At 47.9% G+C, this 25218-nt stretch overlaps 1 protein-coding gene and 1 long non-coding RNA gene across 5 annotated transcripts in view; one reads left to right on the top strand and one right to left on the bottom strand.

The window, feature by feature from the left end:
• Positions 1-25218, top strand: part of LOC103171273 — a 56209-nt gene that overhangs the window by 25532 nt on the left and 5459 nt on the right. The window contains exon 3 of one of the 2 annotated variants that reach the window (XR_005661135.1): positions 13892-14136. This is a non-coding gene — a long non-coding RNA (uncharacterized LOC103171273). Of the gene's footprint in view, positions 1-13891; positions 14137-23943; positions 24169-25218 lie in introns of those variants that run through there. The other variant, XR_486690.3, reaches the window with a different exon arrangement.
• Positions 127-23759, bottom strand: UTP25 (UTP25 small subunit processor component). Of its 3 annotated transcripts, XM_007672327.3 has the most exons (13): positions 23615-23759; positions 20657-20696; positions 18888-19152; positions 18234-18428; positions 17265-17353; positions 15965-16372; positions 13742-13961; positions 10975-11177; positions 9743-9925; positions 8648-8760; positions 7894-8139; positions 6464-6734; positions 127-2525 (listed from the first exon to the last, which is right to left on the bottom strand). In XM_007672327.3, the coding sequence occupies exons 1-12, from the start codon at positions 23725-23727 to the stop codon at positions 6491-6493; spliced, it is 2319 nt and encodes a 772-aa protein (XP_007670517.1). In that variant the 5' UTR covers positions 23728-23759; the 3' UTR covers positions 127-2525; positions 6464-6490. The 3 variants fall into 3 exon arrangements, with proteins under 3 accessions (XP_007670517.1, XP_007670518.1, XP_001509371.1); XM_007672328.3 differs by lacking the exon at positions 127-2525 and having other exon boundaries at positions 5595-6734; positions 18273-18428; XM_001509321.5 differs by lacking the exon at positions 127-2525 and having other exon boundaries at positions 5595-6734.

Raw genomic sequence — 25218 nt, forward strand, 5'->3', positions numbered from 1 at the left:
TTCCTGCCCCTCCAACCATCATCCCAGGGAGAGGGTGAGGATTCAGTGGAACAACAGGGAGGAAAGGGCTTTGATCTCTTAAAGAGGAAAGTGCCATGGAATAATAATAGGACTAGTAGGAGTGGGAACAGTAGTAATTTGAGCATCCATTTATTTCTGAGCGACCACTGAATGCAATGCATTATGCTAAGCACTTGGGGAAGGTGAAAGAGAAGCATGAGACATGTTTCCCACCACAAAAAAGATACATGCTAAGAGGGAGACAGATAGAAAGATGTGTAAAGTGAAACCAAAGTAAGTGATCAAATGTGCCCACACAGAAATCCACAGAAATCCCAAAAAACAACCTCAGAGTTTATTTCCCTCTGACAAAAAGACACAAAGAGGAATCTGGAATAGCGGAGATCTAGGTGGGCACCCGATGCGATGCTTTTTCACTGTAAATTTGGTTCGCTGCTGGAGGCCAAAAAGGCTCAGGGCTCCCTGACACTTCCCAAAGGTAGTACAGTGACGATTCACCCTGGAACAAGCAGAATGCAGATTCTGACAGGCTCTTTATCAGCTGTATACACAGATGGCTCAACACTTCATTTCAGGCTCCAACTCAGCCAAACAGCACAAATTGCACTAATTACCTCACAGTGTGAACCCAGGACAGAACACGGGGCATGGGCACAGCTGGGAGGCTCAGAGAAGAATAGCCTTGCAACCTCATGAGGTCAGTTAGGAATACTAAGAGCATCATCCCCTGACATGTCACCAACAGCTTGGACCCCAGGCTAGAAAGCCAAAGGAAATAGGAACATGGAAACCGCCTAGGGACCTCACATTTTACTCTACGCCAGTGAATTAAGGGCAGCAGATCTGTCCAAAAACTAAACTCATTAGAGAGTGAAATGGCAATTTTGCAAACTAGCCTTCTAATGCAAAAAAACCCACAAACACAAACCCTCTATGGGGCTCCAAATGTTGGAGGAGAAAAATGTCAATTTTTCCCAGATGCCTCCAGAGACCCTTCCTCCTGAGTCCTCCAGGAAGTTGAATATTTAGTCATATATTCATTTGATTTTTTTTTAAAAAAAAAAAACAGACTCCTCATTACAAGCCCAGGGTACAAACATATTGTTGAGGAAAAGGGCCAGGAGTAGCAGGGAAGAGGATAGCTTAAACAATTGGACAGCCCACTCTCAAATGCTCAGGGGCTGGCTATTGAGCTCTGGGCTGCTCCCCTCTCCCCCAGGACCACAATGGCTCCTACACTGGGGACAGGGAGAAGGGAGAACTTGAGCCCCTCTGTGTAACTGTTCCCTGAAAGCCTCTCTGGGGGTTGGAGGGTAGGCTGCAGGAGAAACTAAGGGCAACAATGAATCCGTGCATGCCAGTTATACAGGCAGCAGTCTTTGATGGAGGTGCCAACTACATACCAGAGAAGCTGCCGGAAAAGCCCCTCAGTCTGTACCCAGCCCTGGAATAATAATAACAGCATGTACCGAACCCTTACTATATGCCGAGCATCGAGGGTAGATGCAGTACAATCAGGTCAGACCTAGTCCTTGGAGCTCGGGCTAGAGGGGAGGAAGAAGGAGTATTTAATCCCCATTTTACAGATGAGGAAACTGAGGGAAAGAGAAGGTCAGTGATTTGCCCAAGGTCACACAGTGGGCAAGTCACGGAGCCAGGGTTAAAATCCAGGTCTCTTGCCTCCGAGTCCTATGCTCTTTCTTCTAGGCTAGGCAGCTTCTCTGGAAACATTTTCTTCACAAACCTTTCTTTACAATTAATAATAATTCTGTTTAAAGCTTACTAGGTGCCAAGCACTGATGGACATAGTACCTGTCCCCCAAGAGGTGCAAACTCTAAGGGGGAGGGAGAACGGGAAGTGAATGAGAATATCCATCCACTACTAAAACCAGACACAAGCGCCTGGACTTTACCAATCCCCTTTCCCTCAGTGGGGGTTACAGAAACCCAGCCAAAAGTTTCCAAGGCTGGAGGACCCTGCATTTGAACTTTCTCTTCTGCTTCTCAGCCTAACCCAGTCACAGAGAAGCATCTCAGGTTACATGCCTTCCCAGGGTTTCAGCTGCATTAGGAGCAACTTCAGGCAGAGACATCAACACCTGCTCCACTCACAATCTCTGGGAAAGTCTCCCGGGAACTTCAATCAACCCTGAGATCCACTCAGCTGTGGCCAACAATGCCACTCTAGGCTCCAACTGTAGCTCCCCTCAGGTGGCAATTAAGCCTGGAAACTCCGCTTTCTTTAACCTCTTCCCCTCCAGGCTAACATAACAGCAGGCCCAAGCATCCTCTGCCAGATAGTCCAGGGGATCTGCATTAAATTAAGCTTTAGTTCCTCAAGCTTCGCTTTGTTTTGCTTGTAGATTTTTGAGTGTTGCCTAAGGTGCAGCCAGTTGTGACTGGACTTTACCATCCAAGACTTTGAGAAGGAAAGCAGAGTGATTTGAAGAAGGGAGTGATGTCTCCTTGTTCCAGCCAGCGCTCCCATGCTGCTTTCCCTTTCTCTGAAAGACAATAATAATGCTGTCATTGGCATTCATTCAGCTATTTATTCCAAAATGGATTAAACAGTCTGTGGTTTATCCTGGCCTTCTGCTGTTCCCTGTCCTGACTTCCTTGGGCCACCTGGCTTCTCGCTAGTGCCAAGACCAGCTAACAGTGGATGAGGCAAGGAGAGGGGAGGTCCCAATCTAATGGGGACCAAATGGGGGTATCAGGACAGGTGAGCTGTCTTGAAAGTAATCCTTATCTTAAGCTAATTGACTGAAATTTCATCATTTTAGAGGTAGCTTTACAAAGGCAATGTTCTCTTTTTCAAGTAGACTTCCAATTAATGTTGAGCCTACTAATAAAGAGTCGGACAGGAGGTGGGAGTGGGAGAGGAGCCCCTCTAAACTAAGTTCGATGTGGGCATGGAACGTGTCTACCAACTCTGTTGTACTCTCCCGAGGGCTCAGTACAGTGCTCTGCATACGGTAAGCACTTAATACTTTCGATGATGAGAAAGGTTGGTGAACATAACTCTCCCTCTCCCAAAGCGACATTCCCAACCCTAGAGCCGGCTCCTAATGTTTCCAGTCACAGCTGTTCTAACCTTTCTGTGCTGCTGTTTCTTGGTGTAGTTCCAAAGAGCAGGAAAAGCTGAGTGTAACTGAGGATGTCTCTCTACTTTATTACCCCTGCCCCTTTGCACAACCAAGTTTCCAGGGACAAAGATGTCCAAGCTGTTCCTATTGCTCCATCCTGAAAACTCAGCAGACCTTGGGCTTGAGACAGCTAAAGGAGACAGACACAGGCTGGAAAAAAAAAATGACAGCACAGTGCTTTGCACACAGTAAGTGCTCAGTAAATACTATTGAATGAATGAATGTAATGAATCTATAGTTCAGTAATAGTAGGAGTAGTAGACTGTGAGCCCCATGTGGAACATGGACTGTGTCTGACCTGATTGTATATATTCCAGTGCTTCGTACAGGACTTGGCACTCAGTAAGTGCTTAATGAATACCACAGTTTATTATTAGCAGTAGCATTTCAGTCAATGGTATATAGCGAGTGCTACGTATATTCTCCCACGTGCTTAATACAGTGATCTGCACCTAGTAAGTGCTCAATAAATATGACTGATTGACTGCACGAAGCACGTGGGAGAGTACGATACAAAAAACCAAGTATGAATGAACCCTGCCCACAAGGAGCTTACAGACCAGAGGGGAGACATTAAAATAAACTGCAGACAGATATGTACATAAGTGCTGTGGGGCCGAGAGAGGGGTGAATCTGAATATCTTTAAGGGGAAAAGCGTAGCTTATAAGGTTGGCTGGGGCTCTCTCTAAGTGTGCAGGTAGGAGAAGCAGCGAGGCTCAGTGGAAAGAGCACGGGCTTTGGAGTCAGGGCTCATGAGTTCGAATCCCAGCTCTGCCACTTGTCGGCTGTGTGACTGTGGGCAAGTCACTTAACTTCTCTGTGCCTCAGTTCCCTCATCTGTAAAATGGGGATTAAGACTGTGAGCCCCACGTGGGACAACCTGATTCCCCTATGTCTACCCCAGTGCTTAGTACAGTGCTCGGCACATAGTAAGCACTTAACAAATACCAACATTATTAGTATTATTATTATTATTATTAAGTAGTTCTCCTTCATTATTGGCCGTTCTCTCAGCCGATAAGGGACAAGTCCCAACTAAGTGATCCCCTCAAAAATAAGGATTGAAAAACAAAGGGGTTTGTTTGGGGCCCCAGGCAAAAGCATGTATAATTCTGGAAAGGAAATGCTCCTTCAGTCCCTTTCAAGTGGCTTACCCAGGCGCTGCACTGCGTCATTTCAGCTCCCCAAGCAGCTATCCTACTTTATGGGACTCGGAGGTATTTGCTTTCCGTCGGCGATTGGCGAGTGCATCCAGCGAGGAATAACCTGTGATGCTCAGTGTGCTGAGACATCAGCTTCTGGTACTTCACCCCCCAGCATCACCCAGGAAGACCAAAGCAAGGGGAAAGGCAGGGGTTGGCCAGATGCTAGCTTTAAGCTCAGCCAGAGAAAAGGACCACAATAATCCAGAGCGGCTACAATGAGCGAAACAGGCTACTGGGGGTTCCCCAGCTTGGGAAAAAATTCACAGCTTAAGCTAGTGGTTTCCAAGTGACCCATGTGACTTCAAACTGCGACTCCAGTCGACACACCCTCTGAGAAACTTTTAGGTAAATCCATCACTTTCCAGTTTGTCTTCAAACTATAGTGGAAAATCCCACCTTCCTCCTGGGCTGGCATCTGAATTAATATCCTTAATGAACCCGCAAGAGGCACAATCACCCAGCTCAGATTGCCCTACTTAAATTGGATCAAAAGTGCTCTTCTCCTCTAACGTGGGTGCCAATTTTCTGATCACCAAGGCTCCTCGTTCATTTGTTTCAACATAAAGTCTTAGATAACTAATAGAAACTCTAATGTTAGCCATCTCACTGTGGCCAAGCGCTTATTCAGTGTAACGTTTAAGGTTGCAAAGCTGTACCAACACATAATATTTCAGTCCACTTTCTACCCTTTTGGAAGGAAAACTACCTCAAGTCCAGAGTTGGCTTCAGCGAGGGCCTCTGCCCCTCTCTAAGATGGTGGCAACAAGGCTGAAGAAATGACATGATGATGGGGGAGAACTCAAGAGTCTCAGTCAAGCTGCTCCCGGTGCCCAGTCGAAGAGCGGCCACAGGAGCAGTGGCAACACAGAGGAGAAAGGTTCTTCGGAAGCAAAACGGTCTAGTATTGAGACTGAGTTCTAATCCCAGCTATGCCCCTGGCCAGCTGTGTGACCTTTGGCAAATCACTTAACCTCTCCCGTCCTCCACTTCCCCATCTAGACTGTGAGGCGTGTGGAACAGGACAATGTCCTGATTGTCTTATATTTACCACATGGCTTAGGCAATAATAAGGGCTTAATAAATACCATCATTATTAATATTTCCATACAATGTAGCACATGATATCATAGGGAATGGGAGAAGGTGGCAAATTCTTCCCGACCTCTGGGCAACTAAATGTTTGGAATTGGTCCTTACTGAACCAGTCCTGCTACACTTAGATATATTTCTGAATAATAAAGAACACTTTAATGGAGGAAGGAATGGAAAACAAACAGCTTCTGTGATCTTTCAAAGGTATTAGTCCTCTTCAGCACCAGATGTTAAAATCCACTCTGGGAAATACGGATTCAGGCTGCTGCTCCCATCCTGAAGCAGCAGAGCAGAGCAGACTCAGAGTCTTTAATTTTAGAGATTTAAAATTAACTCTCTGCACTTACAATGGCAAGCTGTTGGGCAGATTCCATCAGGTGGAGTTTTAGGGGGCTCCAGAAGGAAGCAGCCCCATAGGGTGTCCCATGCTTAGAGTAACACACTGTTTACAGCCCCTGCAACATGCGGAGAGGTGACCAGGGAATGACTGATAATAATAATAATGATAATAATAATATTAGTTAAGCACTTACTACAAGGCAGACATTGGACTAAGCACTGGAGTAGGCACAAGCTAATCAGGATGGATCCATCCCTGTCCAAGAGGGGGCAGTTCCGGGGTATTATCCCCATACAATTTTACAAATTAAGCGACTTGCTCAAAGATCACAAACCTGGCAGTGGCAGAGTCAGGATAAAACCCAAGGCCTCAGTCTCTCAGTACCAGATGCTTTTCACTAGACCGCCCTGCCTCTGTGTCCATCGGGCTGGTGCAAAGAGTAGTTCTTCCGGCACAAAAGACTATAGACAACACATATGGCATGAATGAATAAAACATAACAAAAGACAGTAAAGGTGATTTGTGGCTTATGCCTGACTGGAAAGGGCAACGCCCAATGTCTTTCGGGATACTGCCCCAACATCATCATTCCAGCGCCGCAAAGTTCCCAGTCCAAAAGGAGTTACTAGTCCTACAGTCGGCAGAGGTCAATACCCACCCAGTCCAACATACACAACGATATTACTCATTTTTCTCCAGTAATGAAGAGATGGACATTCTTCTTGGACTGGAGCATTTGTGCCGCCCGGTCCACACCAACCACAGCAGCCAATCTCTGTGCATCAAATTTGGAGTAGAGAGCAGTGCAGGTCCACGTGGCCTCCTCACTTCCGCTCATGGCCTTCAGCATGTTACACACCTCACTGTAGAAATGGGGATAGGTTGGCAGTTCGTAGAAAATCAGATTCCTGATGCCCTTGATTGTATACCTAGTGTCCAGAGAGAAAAAGCCAATGAGTCTGGGGTTTCGCATATAAAAAATCCTCTAGTGAGAACTACAGGAGGATTCCAGTTGCCTCAACCAACTGGATCTCGCGTTCAAACAATCAGAAGTTTGGATAACCGAGCCACATTAGGTTTGGTGACCTTGGACAAACAGGAGCCCAATTTTCTTTCGGCTACTGTAGGCCCCTTAGCTTCAGATAACCAATCAATTCAGCTACTGGGTGGTTTGATCACCACCTTTCTATTGCTGCAAGTTTTTTGGTCTACATTTTCCTTTGCCCATCAAACTGTCCTCAGTCTTGCCATCCTTTCTGGTGTGAGAAATGTGTTAGCTGCTGGGAAAGAGCAGCACCGGTTAGATAGGGGTTTTCAGCGTCAGCAGTGTTTACTCAGTGGCAGAGCACTACCCTAGGTGTTTGAACCTTACTTAAAAATATGCCCTTGCAGTCTCAAGCTTTCTCTTGAAGCATCCCTCCAATCATGTACCTTTCCATACCTTCCCAGCACCCCCTCACGAATCCCCCATCAACCCAATGCCTCAACGCTTCCTCCCACCAAAAATACACAATACTGTGGACTCTATTTACTCTGTGGGCAATATTTTCTTTACCCTGTTTATCTGCCTAGTTAACTTCTTACAATCCCATGTGGCACTCCAGGGGTAAAGGGAACACACACCTGCCCCAGATCCCTCCAATGAATTAGGGCAAGAGGAATTAAAAGCCTGATGCTGTAATCCCCTCGATCCAGAGATCTGTCACAGGGACTCTAGAAATCTGTGGAGGGACGTGAGAAAATGGGGCAGTAAAAGGTCTTAAAAAAGAACTTGGGACTTAAAAATGCACTTTTGTTCAATCAAGCAATCGATAGTACATCGTGGTCTAATGGAAAGAACATGGGCTTGGCAGTCCGGGGATGTGGGGTCTAATCTCAGCTCTACCACTTTCCTGCTGTGTGACCGTGGGCAGGTCACTTAACTTCTCTTTTCCTCAGTTTTCTCACCTGCTCTTCATCCCATTTAGACTTTCAGCTCTGTGTGGGTCAGGGACTGTTTTCTGATCGGATTATCACGTATCAAACTCCAGTGCTTAGGACAATTCTTGCCATACAGTAAGCATTTACAAATATCACAATTATTATTACCTTTTATAAAAATGGAAGCGTTCTGTGAAAAGCAGAAACTGCTTCTCTCCTTTCAGGAAGAAGTGTCTTCCCCTGGAAATGTCCGATCTTTTGGAATATTCACAAATTTGAGTGAAGTTCAGCTCCTCCTTTTTGAAATAATTCCGGAGACGCACAAAGTCAAAGTAGGATGGTATGTAGATAAGCGTATGGGACATGACAGCATCCCGGTATTGAGGCAGAACCTGATCCACAAAGAAGCGAAACCTGGGCAGGGAGGGGAAACCATCAATTTTCCACACAATAAAACTTTGCCTCCTCCTGTCTCTAAGACCTTCCAGAGAAGAACATAAAACCCAGATGCTAGAGTGTCCAGAATGGAAAGGCCAAAGGGAAATGGCAGCTCTCCTACATCAGCCCATGGACCCAAACTATAGGCCCAGCTGGGCAAAGACTCCTCCCTTCTGCCTCCTGTGCTTCCAGAGCAACTGGGAAAGAGCAGAGAGGGATGAGGTGCCCCTATGGCTGTGGTGATAGAGTTGGTTGTCTCTGCGGTGCACTGTCAATGCAGAGTACGCAGATTTAAAAATCAAAAACAAAACTACTGATTCAACAGATCTCTTCAGGCACACCAAGGCCACTTGTATCTGGAGTAGGTAGACAAAGCCACAACCACAACACTGGTCCTTTGAATTCAAGTCCAGAAATTGGATACTGGAACCAAAATCCCCAGTTGCTTTCCCCAGCAAGACCAGGCAACTGGGAGAAGAATTACCTGGCATCCATGACTGACAGGAGGTTTTCCACTTCCAGCCTCTGGAACACATGTGGGAGCTGCACTAAGACATGGCTAATGGAGCCAGTCACTGGAGCATTCCTCACCGCTACCTGCAAGGAATTCAAAATCTATTAAAAGAAGAATGAGGAAGAAAAAGGAGAGGAGGGAAGAGGTGGAGGACAGCACTCAGCTCTGGTCCTGACAGCTGATCTGCTGAGGCTGTCCGCTTCAGACTATAAGCTCCCACAGAGGCTGAGGCTGTTAACCAGCTTGTACAATGCAGAGTTTGAGGAAATTAAAGGTAAACCGAAAAAAATCCACTCAGTTCCCTATATGTGGAAGGAAAAACAGCACTGGAGGTATGACACAGACGAAGCCAAGCATCTGGGAAGTCAGCCAGCAGCCAGGTGAAAGGTCCTTGGGCTAAATGGAACCCCAGGCTTAAGTGACCTCCAAGGTTCCCTGGCCTTTAGTGAGCCACAGCACCTCTCTTCTCCAGTACTCTCCTCCAACATGAGGAACCTCCACCACCTTCTCTCCCTGCCTGACTTCAGGGCCAGATTAGCCAGACCTAAGTGCCACAGGAAGCCCAAGTGTGTGCATGGGCCACCAGCCAGAGTACCACCTTGGGCAGCCTGGACCCTGGAGGTCAGGCCTGGTAATTCTTAAGCAGCCCAAAGCCACAACAGCCTATGAGGTCTGTTTAACAAAAGGAAAAGTTAAGTGGCTCAATTCATTATGCAAGGTTAAATGACTTCCTCAGGGTGACAGGGGTCAGGGCTTAAGGCCTTGTCTGGAACAGAAACTCATTAGCAAGCTATCAGGGCTGGACAAAATCAATACTAGCTCAAATAAAGTGGGTACTCATCCCCTTGGTCACTATCACCCAAATTTTGTCCCATCGTTTACCTGTTCCCACTGAAGCAATAAATCTAACCAGGAGGGAGAACTTTGTTTTCCAAGCCTCTAGAAGGGAATGCTTTCTTCCAGTGCTCAAGACATGGTTGGGCAAATAAGACATATATCTCAAGTATCTCACTGAGGACACTTCCCAGGACATGACCCTCTCCAGGACTGCATTCAGGAACCTACCTGCCCCCTGTAGTTGACACAGTACTTGTTGAAGATGGAGTTGACCTGGGGATCCTGCAGGGCCCCAAACAGCAAGGTCTGCCGGTAGTATTTGGACCAGTTATTCAGGCTCCACATGCGCACTCTGGAGAAATCCACCCCATGGGACTCCAGAGGCAACAGGTTCACGTGGTTCATCAAATGCTTTGGACAGAAAGCAACATGAATTAGCTCCTGCATGTGGCCTTCAAAATCCTTCCCTGGACGGCTCTACCTACCCAGCTAGGTCCCTTCCGTCAAATCCAGCCAGCCAGCATTAAGACATTTGTGAATGTCGGAGCCCGTTGGAGGCTGACCTGCAGGACCTATGTGTCCTGTGTGATAGAAGTCCTCCCACAACAGCAGCTGCTTTCTCTTAGGCCTGATGCTCCGGGCACGAGCTCTTGCTCTGCCCCAGGGAAGCTGCCTGGTCTTATATACGTGATGGTCCGCTGAACTGTTAAGGGGTCTGGCTGGAGAGATACTCAAGGTCTTGGGGGGCCCCATCGGGGCGACCTTTTCATCTTACAGGGAGGAAGAGAGACGTCCTTTCGGCAGCTAAGACTACCCAGAGTTTGCAATCCCTAAGGCCTGTCACCCTGTTGATGGGCTCAGGAGTTGCTGAGAAGATGCTGCCTTAAAATTATGGGAGGAAATGGAAAAAATCCCGGCCACCTTGGGAAGGGAGCCAGGCAGAACAAACTTTCAATCATGTATTTCCACCTCCCTTTAGAAGAGGGCAAGAGGAACTAGGCTTATCCTGCAGCATGAGGCGCTTAGGTTTAGGATAAGGAAGAATTACTTCTCAGCAAGTGTTAACAGGTTTCTTGAGGAGGTTGTGGCATCTTCTCCTGAGGGCTTTGGGCTCAGGGCAGGTTCCCATGGGTCTGGCCTGAAGGGAGCTGGGGCTGTGGAGAGGTAATGATTTCTCACGGTCAGGTCCAATCCAGGGAGTCTTTGAATCTGCTCTGCAAAGGAGCAGCAGTTTGACACTAGTTAACGTTCTTTATGCTGTTTCCAAGGGAACCAGATTTCTTCAATAAAGGATGGGGAAAGGCAGGCTATTTTGTCATGATAGATTACAAACCAGGGTTTTCTCAAGATGGTTGGATGCATTAATAAGCTTCAAGCCCACTCTCTAGCATCGGCTATCAGAATGGCCAAACAGGCTAAATGATCCCCATGTGGCAGCGAGGGAGGGAAAAAAATCTTACTAGGACATGCTCCCAGTTCTGCATGAGGTAAATGTCTGCTTGATCAATGATGAGGATCTCTAAGGAAGACAAGAAATCAAAATCCCGCTTCTTCTCCCCCTCTGCACCAATAATGGTCCTCAAGCCAAGAGGGGAAGCGATCAGGATGTCCGAGGAGTAGAATGGCGCATACAGTCGGATCCCTTTCTGAAGGATTGCCACTCCTGTGGAACAGACAGACAGTGTTAGCTCCTAAGTCAACAGCAAATTGCTCCGGAAATTACACCCTCCTGGTTAACGGTCCCGCTGCCGCTCGGAGGGCAGCCAGTGACTGAGGCATCGGAGCTGCCGGTTCCCCCATGGATCCTGACTTCTGCTAGGCTCTCCAGCCTATCGTGCTGCTGCTCTAGGGTCCCAAGGCCAACCATGCAGAAGCAAAAGGGGGAGAAGAGGGTGGGAGCCAGAATGGTGGCCTGGACCCACAGAGAGAGGAATGGGAGGCTGCTGAGGCAGCCAAGAAACCCAGAACTGCGGGACATGTGGTAACTCTGGCACCCAAACCAAAAGCTGGGCAGCCCCACAGAAGAACCCGACACACTTCATGCTGGCCCACATGCCAGGGAGTGCACACCCCTGACCTAAACACTACGGTGAAAGGCACATTTCAAAAGAGACATTACACCTCAGGAGACGGGCCCTGTGTGAGAAGTAATTCTCCATCATACCCGCTCACAGGACTGGAATTGTCCCAGACACATACGAACGCTCCTCCTGTGCCTCGGAGACTCCAATGTTACTGGTTACTGAGGTGATTTCAGAGGACAGTGAGACGGCCCCACATCTATCACTAACTTCTAGCTTCTTCCCCCAGCCTTATCCATCAGGATGGCAAAACCCTGCAGGCCAGGGACTGGTGCCAGACTATGCCATCTATCACATGTGCAGCACCTGTCACAGACGCACCCAACCACTTCACATTTTTCTTCCTGCAATGTATTGTATTATTCACTCCCTCTTCCCTCTAAGGAAGCTGCCTTATTAGTCCTGCTTTCTCCTTTACCATCAAGACCTGAAAATTACGGAGGTGAGACGACGTGCTCAAAGTCAAGGGCACAGATGATCTTAATGAGAACCATTACTGCCTGAGCTTTCCAGGGCACCTCTCTTTTCTCCAGAGCTCAAATGTTTCCTCAACTGTTACCCCCTTGGCTGGGATCTCAGAGCCAGCACTCACTCCCCGATCCTGGTCAGTGTGGTCATTCCAGTTGCCCCCTAGCATTCAGGTGACCTCTGGAGATTTATGTGTATATTTTGGTTTGGATTTTAAGTTTACCTTCAGTTCTTTGTTTCGGCCACTTGCTTTCAAGCCTTTCTGTATTGTGAGCAAGGGTGGAATTGGTGTATTTGTGTCTGTGACTATTCCATCTACCCCATCAGGCTATCGGTTCCCTAAAGGCAGGGACTAGAGAGATTGATCTGCATGATCTGTCAATCACATTGTGGTGCTCTCAAACCACTGTGCGAGCAGAGCTACACCAGAGAAGCAACCGTCAGGCCTTTTCCCAGTCCCGGGGTGGAAGTCAGGTGCTCAGAGGCCTGGCAGGTTTACATTTAGAACCACGGGAGAGGTCAGGTGGGCCAGACTAGGTTGGGAAAATCAAGCCCATGCTGGACTCATCCCAGTGTGACCAGAACATTTAGGGAAAGATGCAAGTTAAGACAAGTGGTGGCGGGGGCAAGTAAGTGCCAGGTAGTTCCAGCCTCAGGACAAGGGAATGGGAAATCTATCAAACTTTTAAACCAAATTGACAGCAATTCTCAAGAAAGGATGGCACTTCTGAGCTCAAAGGGCTGTTGAGAGCTTCTCCACTGGCTCTCCAGGTGTGGTGGCTACCTCATCACACTGGCTGGCAAATCCAGCAGCTCTACTTCCTGGGCTCAGAGGGACAAACAGGGTCAGGGATTTCCTGCCACTACCTGGCATTTATATTTTAGCTTAGCAACTGGGTTTCACAGAAATTTCATCCAACTCATAAAGGCGAGTGGTACAGATCACATCTGCCTTAGTTGCTTTGGGCAGTGCCATGCTCAGAGGCAAGAGTAGGAGCGTTGTCCTTCGGTTCAAGGACGATGCCATTGTTGGTGAGAATGTATCCATGAGCGTGAAGGCCTCTGAGAAAGAATCTCTTGCATCTTGTGTCCCTATACATATAGCAGTGCACCTTTTCTGGCCCTTATCGTTCAGGGTGGGCACTGCCCAGGTACCAATGGTTGTGAGGAAAGATATATCCTACCACCAGCAAGACATGTGCCAAAGTTGTTTGTGCAGCAGTGGTGAGCGTTTGCACTGCGCCATCCACTCTCTCTTGCCTGGGCCACCTCTGCCTCGTGGCATACACTGTGAGGCAACCGACAGGGAGAATGGGTGCAGTCTGTGATCATAACAGAATACTTCTGAGGCCTCAGTGGTAGGTGCTCAGTAGGTGCTCACTGACAATGCTGAAGATAAAGCCCTCCTTCCAACAAAGAGCTGGACTGACCCAGTGGTGCCTTTCAGGGGTTTTCACCCTGAGTAATGGGTAGCTCTTTGCCATACAATTAATAGGACCATGGGCTCAGAAAAGAGCTGCTGACCACCTGGTATACAGATGCCCTGAAATGCCAATAATAAACAGGCTGGGGGCAGTCCTCAGAAAGGTGGTTTTATTTGTTGCTGCTTATTACTACTGGTTTTTCTGGGCACATCCTACAGCAAAGTAAAGATCTGACAATTTCCCAGTTGATTTACCTATCCTGAAGTGGTCATCAATATTGCCAGCAAACACAGCTTCATAATCCTCAGGCCTCTTCAGGTTGGGCGGTCTCTCCCCTGGATCTGATCCAAATTCCCCCTTGAATCGCTTTTTGTTGCTCACGTCGATTTTTTTCTTGCTTCCAGCTTCGAGCAAGTTGATTAGAATGTGCACCACCCGCAGAGCAGCCTCCCGGAAAGGTACTACAATCAGCACCTGGAAACAAGACGGTGAATCGGGGGATGCCAAGCAAGCCCAAAATGCCCCCTGCCGCCCCACCAGATGTACAGACTGGGAGCCCTGCCTGGCATCGGCCTGCGATAGCTCAGGGGATAGAGCAAGGGCCTGCGAGTCAGGAGACCTGGGTTTACCCCCTGCTCAGAGAACTTGGGTATGTCATTTCATTTGTCTCAGTTTCTTGTAAAATGGGGATAAAATACCAGCTCTCCCCTCCCTGATCTGGCTGAGCCCCATGTGGGGCAGGGATTGTGTCTGATCTGATCGTATTCCATCTACCCCAGTGTTTAGTGCGGTGTTTGCACATAGATTAACATATATCACAGTTGATATTATTATACCTTTGGACTTCAGTTGGGCCTTTCATGGTTTAGGACCTTTCATCGTGCCCAGCAGTGTTCTCACCCCTGGCAGTACGGAAACCAACATGCAGCCTACGATCCCCAGCCACCCCTGCACATTTCATGAGCTAGGAGCCCACATGAAGTGGCCACTAGCCAAATCTTGAAAAATCCTCCCCTCCCTTCTGTAAGCCAGAGCCAAAGAACGCTCAAGAGTTGAACTGGGTAAAAAGACAAGAATTTCCTCCAAGCCCGGTTTCAGCCTGTAGTCCTGGAGGGCAGGAGCAACAGGGATAAGCCTCAGACCCTATTACATTGCCCCCTTAGCAAATATTCCTCACCAAGCCACTAAAAACCATCTCTCACTGCCAGTTTGTTGGCCAGGTGATAAGAAATTGGCCAGAGATATGGAAGCTGAAGGGAGAGATACCAGACCCACCATCTTGAAAAGCCTTTGCTCAGCTCCCACCGGCACAAGACCCTGTGCTGAGCACTTCCATTGCCCTGAACATTCCACTCCCCCTCCTGCCCTCTCCCCAAACTGGATGAAAACTCCAGCAAAATTACAAAAAAACCCTCTCCTTCAGGAAGCCTTTCCAAACCTCCTGGTTCCAATCACACTACTGAATCTTGCGCAATCATAAGAATGTATGCTTGTAATTATTTATTTCTACTTATCTATGCATTTGTGGTTCTTTATCTCTTGTAACTAGCTATCCATCTCCTCTAGCTTCAGGGCAGGGATTTTTCTTAGACTTTCTTTGCAGTCCCCACCAGAACCCAGAGTATCGTACCCCCAGGTCTCCTACCATGTGAGGGTGACATTCTTGCCAACCTCACAATAAGGGAAATTCAAGCTGTACAATTCATCCTTCCCAAAGCCACACACATGAATGCAACCATTTCTTCCGACACCGCATCACCCTGCATCTAAACATGCTCCCATTGTTGGACAAGTGGTCCCTATTCCCTAACCACGTTCTAGCCAAAACGCCTAGTCAAAAACCTCCTGAACAACTGTCATACCCCCTCCAGGGGTCAATAGGGAGACCCACCACTGGCTGTCCTGTCACCCAGGAGCTTAGGTTATTTCTCTCCATCAAATCACCCCTCCCTTCCTTCAGACTTCTACTGCAGGCCCACTTCCTTGGGGAGGGGGGAAATCTAAGATTCCCTCTGCCTGACTACATTCTGTTCTCCCCAGCTCCCTGCCCTCAACTGTAGTTTATCTACGAATTAACACATCTTTTATGTTCTACTTTCTACCCCTGATGACTTTGTTCCATGTATATGTTGTCTATTTAGGTTAATATGATCTTCTCTTTCAGACTGTAAACTTGCCAAGGGCAGGAACTGTGCTTTGTTCAAAACTTCCCCCAGACTGAACCTCAGACCCACTGGGTGCCAAATCAATTTTAAACACTGTGATTTTTGTGACATCCAAGTTCTTTACTGCCAGTTGAGCATCCTCCCTCGCTGAGCTAAAAGGTGCTGTGACGAACGGACCCCAACCAGACAGGGAGTCAGGAACCATTTTCATTCCTACTATTCCAAGCTGCTGAAAGGCAACAACTTCTTGTGTCACTGGGTCCAACTGGACCCATCAGCCTCCCAAAGGCGACACACCGCATCCCTGGTCACCTTTGGCCTAGTGAGTCCTTGGTCCCTGAAATCATCGCTGTCGACTCCAGATTTCTGATCTCGTCGTTTGCTATTATTGCTGAGCACTTGCGAGTTCGCCTTGAGGACGTGATTCAACACATGCAGGCAGTATACGTGTCTGATTTCTTCCCCATTTTCTAATGCTGTCCTTTCAGGGTAAAATAAGTCCCGGTATGAGTTCATGAGGCAAAAGAGCTCCTTCTGCAGAGGAGTGAAGAAGCCCTTCTGCTTGCCGGCCGCTGAGAGGAACTGGCGGTTTGTTTGGGGCCAGGTGGTTTCCAGAGGCTTCTGAAGAGTGAGCTCTTTCACGTTGACTTCCTTCGGCGGTTTAAAGGTTTCCACTTTCTGAAATGTGGATGAGAAGAAAAGATGGCCCATGGTCTGCCACTAAAAAGGGAGAGAAAGGAGAGGAAGACAGGAAAAGTTAGGTACCGAGGACCCCAACTAATAGGGATAGACTAGTTCAGGCAAGCAGCGGAATAAATTTGCTTTCTCGAACAAGTGCAAGCCCAGTTTGGTTTGGCTATATGGACTTTTTCCCCCAGTGATCTGAAGTAGCCTCATTTTAGTGCCCCACATTGCCACATGACCAATGCCCGACCAATCAGCGGCCTACTATTTACTGCAGTATCACATCTCTGCTTGACCCAGACACTTGGTATCCAGTCTTTTATCGCTTCACCCCAAGCTTCCACCCAGGATCTCAAACCTTTTCCACATTCTTCAATCCTGGTTTACTAGGTACCAAAAGTGAGGCAAGGAGCCGTGGCTGCTTGCTGCAGGTAACATGAAGCCAAGATTCCCCAACCCCCAGGCCTCTGTACCAATAAACAAGTCAGAGGCAAAAAACATACTAACACAGCAGAATTAAACCCAAAACCCAAAATAAAAAGTAGGCCAGGCTTTTCCCTTCCCGCCTTCCACCCCTACCCAGTGAAGCAAGCGGGAGCTTAGAGATCTCCCACCTGTTGCTGTACCAACAAGAACGGCCCTAGAAACTGCATAAAAAGCCACTGCAACCTTCCACTTGCCCAAGGGATCACCAGGGTCAGGACAGCAACCCCAGCAACCTTGGACCCCCAAGGTTCTTCCCAAGCTTCCTCCAGCAAAGTGGGATTATCGGCCAGGCCCTAACCCAACTTGCCCTATTCATCACCCCACAGTGGGCTTCCAGGAATATTGGCTCCCAGTCAAAGGTAGTTTGAATTTCAGCTAAAAACACCTTTTCATTCAACTCTCTCCTAAATTCACAATCAAGTTATGGCAAAGCAGTACATACCTTCAGCTGGTCTGTGCATTTGGGGTTGGTAAGCATGGACTGAACTTCTTTTTCCACCAGGTCTCGGTTGACGTGCTGTAGGAATGGGTCTAATTGGGAAATATTGACTGTTACCATGCTTGAGAATCAATCTCCTGGTAGGTTTAGCAGGTTCCTGATTAAGACCTGGCTGACTCCAGTTTCAAATCTGCTACTCTAAGATTATCTGGATTATAATGGATGTGGATATGGATTATACTCAACTAAAACTTAGAGTGCTAAGAAACAGACTGGCGGGGTGAAGCCAAGAGGTTCCATTAGATGTAAAAGCCACGTCCTCCACAAACGTGAGCCACTACTGCCAGGGCTAAGGTGATTACTAACAAAACTCCTTTCTTCTGTTCCCTCGACTTTATAACCTCCACCTGCTCCTAGAACTGTCGGGAGGCTCTCTCATCCAGAAACACTACAGCAAGCCCTGGGTGTTGCTTTATCGCTTCTGAGCTGTTTTCACACTTTTCTGCTTTAAAAATGTCCTCCCTCAGCCTCTGATGGGCCAGTCCAGCTGCTGGGAACAAACACCACCCTGAATCCCACAGACCTTCATCACCCGTGAAGAAAGAGGTCCCAAGAAAGACACCAAATTCCCTGCTTCTACTCTGCACTCTCGGCCACATACAATCAGGCAGGAGAGATGAACACGATCTCCATCCGATACAGGATGCTCAAATATAGCTTGCCGTAGGTTCCCACAGAAAACAGAAGGAACTCTGAGAAAAACGACCCCATCGAGTTTCACTTATAACCAAAGCTGCCTGTAACTAAGCAACTGGCTAGATCTACTCTCCAGGAAGTGGTGGCACCCTGGGGAGGTAAGTGAACATGGGCAGTTCAAATCCATTATTTTAATAGGTACAAAAGATTCAATAGCAAAAACCAGTTCCACTGCCCATCCACCAGCTAAATTAGTCAGTGTGTACTCTGCCGTACCTTCTGTGGGTTTCAGAGAGGAACCACTTTCTTTTTCACCTTTATTATGATCCTCATTCTTCTCTTCCAAGAAATTGGTTTCCAGACTGAACTGAGATTCATGTTTCACGTCCGTGAAGTCCTCCTCAGCTCCGGATTGTGGATCTTCCTCATCCTCTTCCTTGGGGCCAGATAGGGCCTCTGATCCAACATTTGCTGTGCATTTTGTTAAAACAAAATTTAATAATAATACCAAAAACCAAAAGAACTATGGATAACTGTTGATAACAGGATTACGATCATCAGGTGGCTAGCGCTCTCTCCTTGAACTGAATTATGCTTAATATTTATTTTAAGGACGACCTGGTGTCAAAGGGAAGGATTCAAAACTTCTAACAGTAACTTCATTTCCAAATGTGGAGGGAAAAAAAGGCCAGAATTTCATCCCAGCTGGCCTTTGCACTCCAAGCTGCAAAGAATCACTTCTTTCCTCAAACCACAACAGTGAGTAAAGGAAAAAGCAAAACCATTACTTATTCTGAAACTCAAAGTGCAAGATGCCCTAAAATACTAAAATGGGAGGGAAATGTTACAGAAAAATTATCCACATAGGAAAAAAAAAGTGTCTTCTGAGCCTGAAGTGACTAACAACCCCTGAGCCTCAGAGAACCCTACCTTCTTCCTGGTCCTGCTCCTCAGGATCCTCCTCTTCCATGTCATCATCCCCCTGGTCTCCTTCATTGTCCACTTCTGCCTCATCCCCTAGAATGCTTTCTTCTTCTTCCTCTTCCTCCTCCTCGTCATCATCATCATCATCATCTTCCTCATCTTCCTCCTCAGGGACATTCTTTAGAGTTGCTAGTAGTTTGTGGTACCCTGAGACTTGTTCCGATTCACTTTCTGCATCACTGTCTGAACTTGAGTGATCTGAATTCTCGGTCTACAAGAGAGGGGAAATTGATTTTTGAAAGCTACCTCATTTTTAAAATTACTAGTACTTATAATTTATCAGCCCATACCTAATGCCAAACCCAGATGTAACTTGCCTTTACCATGTATATGGGAAGAAAATGGGATATGTAAACTTCCTTTAAATGAGCAGAAGAACATATGCAATATTTTGGGTAAAATTACTGGCCCACCCAGCCCAATATTCAGTCTCCAAAGATGACCCCAAAGGACCATTGGAGAATTGTATGATGAGGATTTACATCCACATATTAGATTGCTGAGATCAGTGCAGATCTTTGCTCTTGGGAGATTTTGTGCCCTAAGGGAGTTAACCCACAGCGTAATTTTAATTATTATCAAACAATCAATGGTATTTGAGTGCTTAGTGTGTGCAGAGCACCGTACTAAGCTCTTGAGAGTATAACACAACGGAGTTGGTAGAAACTTTTCCTGACCAGAAGGAACACACAGTCTAGAGAGGAAAACAGACATTAAAATAAATTGTAGGTGTGTACATAAGTGCTGTGGGGCCAACGGTGAGGTGACTATCAAGTGCTTAAAGGGTGCAGATGCACGGTCATTGATGACGCAGAAAGGAGAGAGAGTAGGGAAAAATGGAGGAGATGGAGGATGGAGGAGATGTGATTTTAGTACAGCTTTGAAGGTGGGGAGGGTGGTGGTCAGTTGTATACGAAGGGGGAGGGGATTCCAGGCTAGGGGAAGGATGTGGGCAAGGGCTCACAGCAAGATAGATGAGATCAAGGTACAGTGAGTAGGTTGGCATTAGAGAAGTGAAGTGTGTGGGCTGGTTCTGATCCCAGGTCTGCCACTTGTCTGCTGTGTGACCTTGGACAGAGTCACTTAACCTCTCTGTGCCTCAGTTACCTCATCTGGAAAAAGGGGATTCAGCCCGTGAGCCCCAGGTGGGACAACCTGATTACCTTGTATCTACCCCAGTGCTTAGAACAATGCTTAGCACATAGTAAGCACTTAACAGATACTATAATAACAATAATAATAATACTGGGAAGTCAGGTAAGGTAGGAGGGGGTGAGCTGATTGAACACTTTAAAGCCTCTGTTTGATACAGAGGTGGATGGGCAGCCACTGGAGGTTCTTGAAGAGTGGGGAGATGTGGACCAAATAGTTTTTTATATAAATGATCCTGGCAGCAAGGTGAAGTTTAGAGAGGAAGGAGGCAGGGAAGTCAGAGAGGAGATTGATGCGGAAGTCCTGGCAGGATGTGCTAAGTGTTTGGATCAACACAGTAGCAGTTTGGATGGAGAGGAAAGGGCAGATTTTTAAGTAGTTGGGAAGGTAGAACTGACAGGATTTGGTGACAGCTCGAATAGGTGGGTTGAATGAGAGTTGAGGATAATGCCAAGGTTAGGGGCTTGTGAGACAGGGAGGATAATGATGAACTATTGAATGAGGCATCAGTGTTAACTACAGTTGCAAAAAAAGGCAAATTATAAGGAGGAAACGATTCTTACCAATTTGCAGATCTGAGGCTTTTCTTGCTTTCCAGACACTCTGTGGAGAAAAGGTTCTTCTTCAGTTCACAGTCAGGCAAATTAAAAACAAATTTAAAAAATGAACTATCCCCTTAAGAACTAAAACATAGAAGCCCTCAGATCATCATGTGCAAAACCCTTTTCTAACTCCAACATCCCACCTACAAAGCTTCTCTTTGGAGCCCATATAGTCTCTATCCAATGCGCTGCAGCCAAATTTTAGACTTGCTGCCCAGTTTAAATCGGTAGAGCAGGGTATCACTTCACCCTGGGATCTGTTGCATTGCATTGAAAGGGGGCAACAATTTAAACAACATCTGGAAGTAAAAAAAAAAGTCAACAAATAAAAGGGCGGATGTTGAGCTTTGGTAGTAGATTGGAGGGCCAATTTTAAGCAATCACCACCTTCGGCATTATCATCATTAATGGTATCATCGTGTGAAGAGCACTGTATTAAGTGCTTGGGAGAGTACAATACAACTGAGTCGACAGATACAGTCCCTGCTCACAAAGATCTTTCGGGCTAGAGATGAATTGATAATATTTATACCTGATGATACAAGACTCTCTTGCATGAAAAGCTGCAGTATCTCAGTGGAAAGAGCCCGGACTTGGGAGTCAGAGATCATGGGTTCGAATCCCGGATCTGCCACTTGTCAGCTGTGTGACTGTGGGCAAGTCACTTAACTTCTCTGGGCCTGTTACCTCATCTGTAAAATGGGAACTAACTGTGAGCCTCGCATGGGACAACCTGATTACCCTGTATCAGCCCCAGTGCTTAGAACAGTGCTCTGCACATAGGAAGCTCTTAACAAATACCAACATCATTATTATTTCAATGATCCCAATCATATCAGATTCTACCTCCCGGACTAATTCACACAGGTCAGTAATGAGCACCGAAAATCCAGCATTACAAGAATCGAGATTCGGCATCAGGGATGGACATTGATTTGGTCCAGAAATACAGCAAAGGGAGCCATCTACTGGAACTCAATCACCACTCTGACCAAGGCCTGGAGTCTTGGGAGAAATCTTGGCAGAGTCCTATCCTAGTCCGGGGACCTCAAATTTGGTGGTAAGAGGCACTCACCTCCTCAAAAAGACTTCCCCAATTAATTCCAACACCCATATCATATCATATCCAACCGGAACCTCTAGCCCTTACGGATGAAGTTATGTGTACTCTTGCACTTATATATATTCAAGTGAACATTAAAGTTTTTATTCTGATGCCATCGTGGCTCAGTGGAAAGAGCCTGGGCTTGGGAGTCAGCGGTCATGGGTTCGAATCCCGGCTCCGCCGCTTGTCAGCTGTGTGACTGTGGGCAAGTCACTTAACTTCTCTGTGCCTCAGTTACCTCATCTGTAAAATGGGGATTAACTGTGAGCCTCACGTGAGACACCCCAATTACCCTGTATCTATCCCAGCGCTTAGAACAGTGCTCTGCACATAGTAAGCGCCTAACAAATACCAATATTATTATTATTATTAACTGAACACACTTCTGTGCCTGTCCAGGGTCCCCAATGGTGAGCTCTTTGAAGGCAGCAAACGTGTCTTCCTCCCGTTGCTCCCTCCCATTCGCTTAGCACAGTGCACCACCTTCTGTGGCCGTTCCATAAATACCTTTATTACGAGAGTGAGCTCTAAAGGAGGCATGCAGAGTCTCGGGCAGGACACCCAAGAAATGGATTTTTTTCTTTTAATAACCCTCCCCGTGTTCTGCATAGAAGAGACGCTCAAAAAATACTCTTGCTCAAAAAATACGCTCAAAAAATACAATAATCGATTGACCCGTCCCTGAGGGACTTAGATTTCGAAACCCTTTCCCCCGGAGATCATCTTTGAAACTTGTCCCTTCGGCTTTTGAAATGTCTTTCCGTCCGGTTTCGGGCTCACCCAAGGGATCGGATCCCACAGAGCTCACGCCCGCTAGCCTAGGTTACAGCAGCCTTCTCTTGCAGAGCCGAAACTACTTTTAATTTACTTTTCCGCTGCCTTCATCTACCCAGTAAAAGGGTCGGAGCTAAGGTAAGGGCCGGGATCGGGAAGTGAGAAAGGGCTGGGGAGGGCGGTGGGGTCCGCCAACTGGGGGGGAAAGGAAAGACCTCAGTGTCCGCCCGACACGACACGACACAAGATACAACGGCTCTTCGAAGTTGCTATCCGCTCCACCACTTGTATGCTGTGTGACCTTGGCCAAGTCACTTTACTTTGAGAAGCAGCATGGCTCAGTGGCAAGAGCCCGGGCTTGGGAGTCGGAGGTCATGGGTTCGAATCCCGGCCCCGCCACTTGTCAGCTGGGTGACTGTGGGCAAGGCACTTCACTTCTCTTGGGCCTCAGTGACCTCATCTGTAAAATGGGGGTTAACTGCGAGCCTCACGTCGGACAACCTGATTACCCTGTATCTGCCCCAGCGCTTAGAACAGTGCTCTGCACACAGTAAACGCCTAACAAATACCAATATTATTATTAACTGAACACGCTTCTATGCCTGTCCAGGGTCCCCGATGGTGAGCTCTTTGAAGGCAGCAAACGTGTCTTCCTCCCGTTGCTCCTTCGCTTAACAAATACCAACATTATTATTATTCTCTGTGTGTCAGTTACCTCGTCCATAAAATGGGGGTTGACACTGTGAGCCCCCCGTGGGACCGGATCTGTGTCCAACCCGATTTGCTTGTATCTACCCGAAGCGCTCAGGACAGTGCCTTGCACATAGGGGGCGCTTAACAAATACCATTATTATCATTATTATTATTATCAATATTAATAAAGTGAATCCCAAACCGACACAAGGCCAGGCGGGACCAGCCTGCCAGGACAGAGCATCTCCCCCCAGCCCAACACACAGACACACAGAGCGGCCCCGGCAGTTGAGGATCCAAGAGGGAAGGAGCAACCCCTGGAAGCCCCAAGCCCACTGCCCCGCCACCTGTCATGGAAAGGATGCTCCTCTCCGAAATCCCGCAAGTGCTTCTTCTGCTTTTTGCTGAGGCCGCTGATGATCCGGCTGTGGCTCTGGCTCCGGCCCCGCCGCTTGCCCATGGCGGCCCCGGCCCGCCTGCCCGGCCGCCCGCTCGCCCACGCGGCTTCCCACGTCGACGCTTTACGGACGAGCGTCCTGCCGTAAAGCAGGCGCCGCCGCCCTCCGCCGCAAAGCGCGGGGCGGGGACCGCCCCCTCTCCCTTAGGAGCCTTCTGATTGGTTGGTCGGCGCCTGGGCCCGCCGCTTCCCCCCCCCCGTACTCGGCCGCGGCCTGACTTCCGGTCAGAAGCCTGACTGGCCTACTGCCAATTCATTCAGTCAATGGTATTTGCTGAGCGCTTACTCTGTGCAGAGCCCTGTGCTCAGCGTTTGGACTGTCCAATGAGGCACCAGAAAGAAACCATCCCTGCCCAGCGACGGACTCAGAGCCCACCCGGAGGGTGCAGCCCAGCCCTCGTGGTTCTGCCCACACCCAACCCGGCCCGCCGCCCGACGAAAAAGGTAACCGGCTCCCAGGCCGATGATCATGGATTTTTTTTAATGGTATTCGTTAAGCGCCTACTTGGTGCCAGGCACTGTTCTAAGCGCCGGGGGAGGTGCAAGGTGATCAGGTTGGACACAGTCCACGTCCCACATGGGGCTCACAGCCTTAATCTCCATTTGACAAACGAGATGCCCGAGCCGCAGTGGCAAGTGGCCGAATCGGGATTAGAACCCAGGGTCTTTTGGATCCCAGGCCCGTCCTCGGCCCACTGCTGCCCTCCCCTCCTCTCCCTCCTCCTTGGGGTTCAGCCTGCTCAATCGCTGCCACTTGAGAGCTGACCCCGTGCCAGTGCGAGTTAATAATAATTGTAATTGTGGTATTTGTTAAACGCTTACTATATGCCCAGCACTGTTCCAAGCGCTGGGCTGGATTGAAGGTAACCAGGTTGGGCCACGTGGGGATCACAGGCTTCATCACCATTTTACAGATGAAGTAACTGAAGCACAGAGAAGTGAAGTGACTTGCCCAAGGTCACTGAGCACTTACTCCCTGTAGAGTCCTGGAACAAGCAGTTGGGAAAGCAAAGAGTAATAGTTGTAGTCGGTACAATCGCTGCCCACAAAGGAGCCTGGAGGGGGAGACGGACATTAAAATAAATTACAGATAGGGGAGGATGAGGATGTGTTCAGAGGTGCTGTGGGGCTGAGGGTGGGGTGAGTATCACATGCCTAACGGGTACAGATTCCCCTCCACAGAAGGGAGGGGGAGTAGGGAAAATAAGGGCCTGGTCTGGGAAGGCCTGGTGGAGGAGATGGGATTTTTAAAAAGGCTTTGAAGGTGGGGACAGTGATTGTCAGATGTGTAGGGGGAAGGAGTTCCAGGCCGGAGGGAGGCTGTGGGTTGGAAGAGAGAGGTGAGATCAGAGCACAGTAAGTAGGTTGGCATTAGAGGAGTAAACTGTGTGGGCTAGGTGGTTGTAAGAAATCAGAGAAATCAGGGTAGGATGGGGCCAGCCAACTGCTTTCAAACTGACGGTGAGGAGTTTTTTTGATGCGGAGGGGGCCGGG

This window comes from Ornithorhynchus anatinus, chromosome 19 (assembly GCF_004115215.2).
Source record: "Ornithorhynchus anatinus isolate Pmale09 chromosome 19, mOrnAna1.pri.v4, whole genome shotgun sequence".
In the NCBI taxonomy this organism is placed as follows: Eukaryota; Metazoa; Chordata; class Mammalia; order Monotremata; family Ornithorhynchidae; genus Ornithorhynchus; species Ornithorhynchus anatinus.

Coding starts and splice junctions, on each gene's coding strand:
- UTP25 (XM_007672327.3), bottom strand. CDS start 23,727: ATGGGCAAGCGGCGGGGCCGGAGCCAGAGCCACAGCCGGATCATCAGC. Junction 20,697..23,614: donor GAGCATCCTTTCCATGACAG/GTGGCGGGGCAG, acceptor TTTTCTCCACAG/AGTGTCTGGAAAGCAAGAAA. Junction 9,926..10,974: donor AGAACTGGGAGCATGTCCTA/GTAAGATTTTTT, acceptor TTCTGTCCAAAG/CATTTGATGAACCACGTGAA.